The sequence below is a fragment of the Pteropus alecto genome, unplaced genomic scaffold (genome assembly GCF_000325575.1).
Source record: "Pteropus alecto unplaced genomic scaffold, ASM32557v1 scaffold76, whole genome shotgun sequence".
In the NCBI taxonomy this organism is placed as follows: domain Eukaryota; kingdom Metazoa; phylum Chordata; class Mammalia; order Chiroptera; family Pteropodidae; genus Pteropus; species Pteropus alecto.
This window is the reverse complement of record NW_006443138.1, coordinates 3070131-3074543: the sequence shown is the minus strand read 5'-3', so window position 1 is coordinate 3074543 and position 4413 is coordinate 3070131. Positions and strand designations below refer to the sequence as shown.

General features: G+C 41.3%; 1 protein-coding gene and 1 long non-coding RNA gene across 2 annotated transcripts in view; one reads left to right on the top strand and one right to left on the bottom strand.

Annotated features, from left to right (window-relative positions):
• LOC107196533 overlaps positions 1-902 on the bottom strand; it is a 90050-nt gene extending 89148 nt beyond the window's left edge. The window contains exon 1 of the long non-coding RNA XR_001517953.2: positions 800-902. This is a non-coding gene — a long non-coding RNA (uncharacterized LOC107196533). The remainder of the gene's footprint in view (positions 1-799) is intronic.
• Positions 903-1083: 181 nt separating this feature from the next.
• Positions 1084-4413, top strand: part of CUNH12orf66 (chromosome unknown C12orf66 homolog) — a 19202-nt gene continuing 15872 nt past the window's right edge. The window contains exon 1 of the mRNA XM_015598555.2: positions 1084-1220. Coding sequence (XP_015454041.1) covers positions 1113-1220 — 108 coding nt within the window. The 5' untranslated portion in view covers positions 1084-1112. The remainder of the gene's footprint in view (positions 1221-4413) is intronic.

The following is a 4413-nucleotide window of genomic DNA, read 5'->3' as shown; positions in this document are numbered from 1 at the left end:
GATGAAAGGGGTAAAGGGGATCTAATATAAGGAGATGGAAAGAAACTAGAACCTGGGTGGTAAGCACACAATGCAATATACAGATGATGTACTATGAAAGTGTACACCTGAAATTTATATTATTAATTAGTTACTTCCAATAAATTTAATTTTTAAAATATGTGACTAAATAGTGTGATTAGGCAGCATAAAATAAGCATGTACAAGGAAGGAGAAAGGAAAAAACTAACTTAGAGAGTAGTGGACAGTGTTCCAGAGTATTGAACGTATCCATGAGCTGGGTTTATGGCGTCTGTCAAATGTCAAAAGAATTTGTAATTAATCTGAATGACAGCGTGCATCAATTCAGATCCTTTAACAAAAGTTACATTAATTTATCCTTCATTCTGAGATCTTTTAAAGGAAGCTAATATAGTTTGGCTAGTACTGGCAAGCTAAAGAGAAGCTCTGCTTAGAAGCTGCTTCGATCTAGCTGAGATGACTAGAAAGGGACACGAGTGAGAATTAACCCATAGCATGTGACTGGGTGAAAATTAGACATGGAGATAAAATATAAACCTCCACTTAAGTCAGGGCTTGTTATCTATAAACCACTTATATGAATTAGCTTAAAAACTAGGAGGACTGACGCCTTTTCAAGAGTGAGCACAGTTGCAGCCTCGAGTCTCACCACGTGGCCCTGCCGCCTCAGCTCCACGGGGAGCCCAGGCCAAATGTTAGAGCAAGAACTACTGACGTCATGTAAACATGATGTCATTAGCACTGACGCAGTCTCACAGGGCGGGGCCTCTCAGCTCACCTCAGAATACGGTCAGCTCCACGGAGCAGCGAGTTGGCCGCCTCGCGTTCTGCCCTTTGGCTCCGCATAGTCAGAGATACGGTAACCGAAGCGCCGAAGCTGCTCAAGAGCCGAGAAGCTGCCATCTATCTCCCTCTTCCCTTGGCTTTTACTCGGGTCCTCTGAAAGGCCTAGGCCGGCCCTGGCGGCAGCGCGCTCACGAGCCCGCCGCTTGTGGCGGTCACGCGCACGCACGCTTGTGCGCACGTTCCCTGAGAACCCGGAAGTGCGAGGGAGAGGAGAGCCACGTGGGTGGAGCTGGAGCGCAGCTCGCATGGGGGAGTCTATCCCGCTGGCCGCCCCGGTCCCGGTGGAACAGGCGGTGCTGGAGACGTTCTTCTCTCATCTGGGTATCTTCTCTTACGACAAGGCCAAGGACAATGTGGAGAAGGAACGAGAGGCCAACAAGAGCGCGGGGGGCAGCTGGCTGTCGCTGCTGGCGGCTTTGGCCCACCTGGCCGCGGCCGAGAAGGTCTATCACAGCCTCACCTACCTGGGGCAGAAACTAGGTACCTCCGCCCCGCCCCCCGTGCCCCTTGAGGAGGAAGGAAAGGGGGTATATTCCCCGGTCGGCAGTGGCTTGGGTTCCCTGTTTCTTTCGCTCCTAATGCAGGCTCAATTGGACTCCCAGGTCGCCTCCCACCGTTCCCTCCCTTCCCTCGGCTTCCACAAACCCCGCCCACTGGCCTCAGCAGCAGATAGATTGGCAGATGGGGTAGATGCTCTTTGCAGGGCTGTACCCCAAACGGATGGATGTATGCATTTTGCCCAGTGCATGGATTGGTACCATAAATGACAAGTTAAGCAAACTCTATGTCTTCGCTCTTCCAACCAGTGACACTGCGGCCAGAGGAGCAAAACTTGGCAATACAACCTAGTTCGAGTTAATGAACACTACTGTCTGGCTTCTTAAGGTTAAAGCCCTGGAGAGTTACAGATGGAGTCCTACTCCTTTTTGTAGGCGCTCAATAAATATTTAGTGAGTGAAATAAATTAATACTGGACAGGAAAGGCAAGAAATATGCCTAACACTAGCAAGAGGGCTTACAGGGAAAATGTAAACACTCTTATCCCATGATAAATCTTGCCTCTGAAAATATGAGGTAAGGGCAGAGTCAACTGATTTTCACTAGTAGAAAGCCACGGGCTATGCATATAAGGTAGAACTACTTATAATTACCAATAGTTAGTATTACATATCCCAGAGCTTTTAGAGTTGTTTTAGTACTTTGGCCTATTTTAGACACTTTAATTATCAGAGGCACCCAGTCTGGTATGAATGAAGGACACATATAGAATAGAAATGTAAAATTGAGTGCAGATTCCATTTTGATTCCTCCACCCCCAGTTTCTTCATATTGCCTGAAGGTGACCATGTATGTACATCTTGCTTTCAGTAAACACTCAAGGGGAAAGGCTTTTTGAGATCTTAAGTTTTGCCTTAGTCAAATAACTTGTTGTTTAGCATGTTAACTTACTGGCGAAAGCTGGTCAGTTTCACCTTGTGTATTTTTCCTCCCCTTTTTACAGTGGTACTTCTCACAAATTTGCAATTGCTGTTGCAGTGATATCATTCCGTTTTCTACAGCTTGGCAAATTGTGTATTGTTGAGTGACAGATCCCAAACCAGAATACTTGCCTTTGAATTGTCAGATTGTGTTTGTATCCATATGATTTATAAAAAATTTGTACATGTATTATAATTTACATATATATGTAAATGGGGAGGATTCCAACTATAAAATTGAAGGTGAGGAATTTTCTGGCAGTTTTAATTTTTAGATTCCCCCACCTCGTGAAGAGTGGTAATTGACCCCAGTGTATCATTCTTAATTTTTTTTAGCTTATCTATGAGAATTTGATTAAACCTGTAGACTTACTATCCAGAAAAATATATATGTAGTACAGTACAATTTTGCATATAATCAGAGTACTCAGTTGGATTTCCTAAAGCCTATTTGTGGACCCCAGTGAAAAAAATCTACTTTAGTTTAAATTGTATGTGCCTTGTTTTAGGTAAACAGATTTGGCTGCCCTGTATAAAAGAACTTATGTAAGACTATCATTGCCTCTAACTTGGGTTCTGTGAAGTGGGCCTCATATAAAGTGATTGGTTCTCCATGGACCCCGCCTTGCATTAGTGAGCCTGAGGACTTCACCTTGAAATTGACCCACAGAGCATTTTACACTGTGAAACATGCTCAGGTACTCACTGTTCAGGCTCCCAGGTGTCCTGTCACTTCTGAGTAAATGTTCTGAAAATGGCATGTTACACTTTAAAGCCTCTTAACTTATTCACATATATAGTAAATGTAGACTCCAGATTTAAAATTTTAACTTTGAAATTTCGTTTTTTTTTTTTTTTTTTTGTATTGGAAAATTTGTAAGATCAAGGTGCTTAATGACTTCATGATCACTGGGTTGACTTTATTTTCTTAAAAACTTGGGAAAAATTTTTTGTGTCGCCATTGAAAACATTCCTATGTTCTTCATCTATTTTACTAATTAGAACATTTATATGGTTTTCTTTAAAAAGCAATATAAAAAGTTTATATTTATTTTTAAACATTTAAAACGTGGTTCAAAAAAGTGTCTTTTTGACCTCACTTTTGACTGATGTTTATTGGAGACCTTAAAAGTGAATCCTGACTATAGCTGTCTTTTAGACAAAGGACAGACCTGACAGCCATCTGTTCCTGTCTTGGCTCGCTTGTGAAAAACTTTGGGTGGGGCCCTTTTCTTGGAGCCTTTTCTTTCCTTGGAGGGGAGAATATACCTGTTTGGGGAAGAATCAGTGACTCAATGCCTGTGAAGGATTTCAGAAACTCATACTTTTCTCCCTTTGATTCATTACTGGAGGTTTTCCTCAACATCTGGTTCCTGGAATTTAGCATAGTAGAAAATGACTTAACTTGAGAACCAATGTTTAAACATTATTTGCAAGAAGTTGTAGAATAAAATTCCTAATTAGATGTTTTGCATGATCCTTTAATATACTTATTTCTTGAAATTTCATGTTGTAAGATAGACTGTTGAAATCTTGAGAAATGAACATATATAAATAGAGCCTTCTGGTAATAATTCAAAATAATCGTATTTTGTAAATTCCAGAATTTTAAAAGAGAAAGAAGTCTTACGTCTCTGATTTGTTGTTTCCCAGCATGAAGAAAGGCCAGTCCCCAATGGATATTCCAAACTAGGGTAGTCAACAAATAGGATTATACTCCTGAGAGCTTTGAAAAAGAGACCCGTATAAAGAAATGCATTGATTGTCTCTTCCTTCCTTATAGTGTCACTTTACTTGGTTTCACATACTCGTGATTGATGTTTATTGATAAACTTTTAAAGGTATTCTTTGTATTTATGTGGTATTTCCACTCCCCCAGATGAGGGTAATCTGATGAAGGAAGGTATCCATTTTTCACCCAGAGTTAAAAATTTTCACCAAAGCCATCCTGTTCAAACAGTGGAAGTGAGTACACAGTTTAGGTCACCTAGCTCTGTCAAATAGATTGCTATTTTTACAGGAATTGAAGCTCCCAATTTACCATAGAGTTTCAGAAGCTCAGTTATGT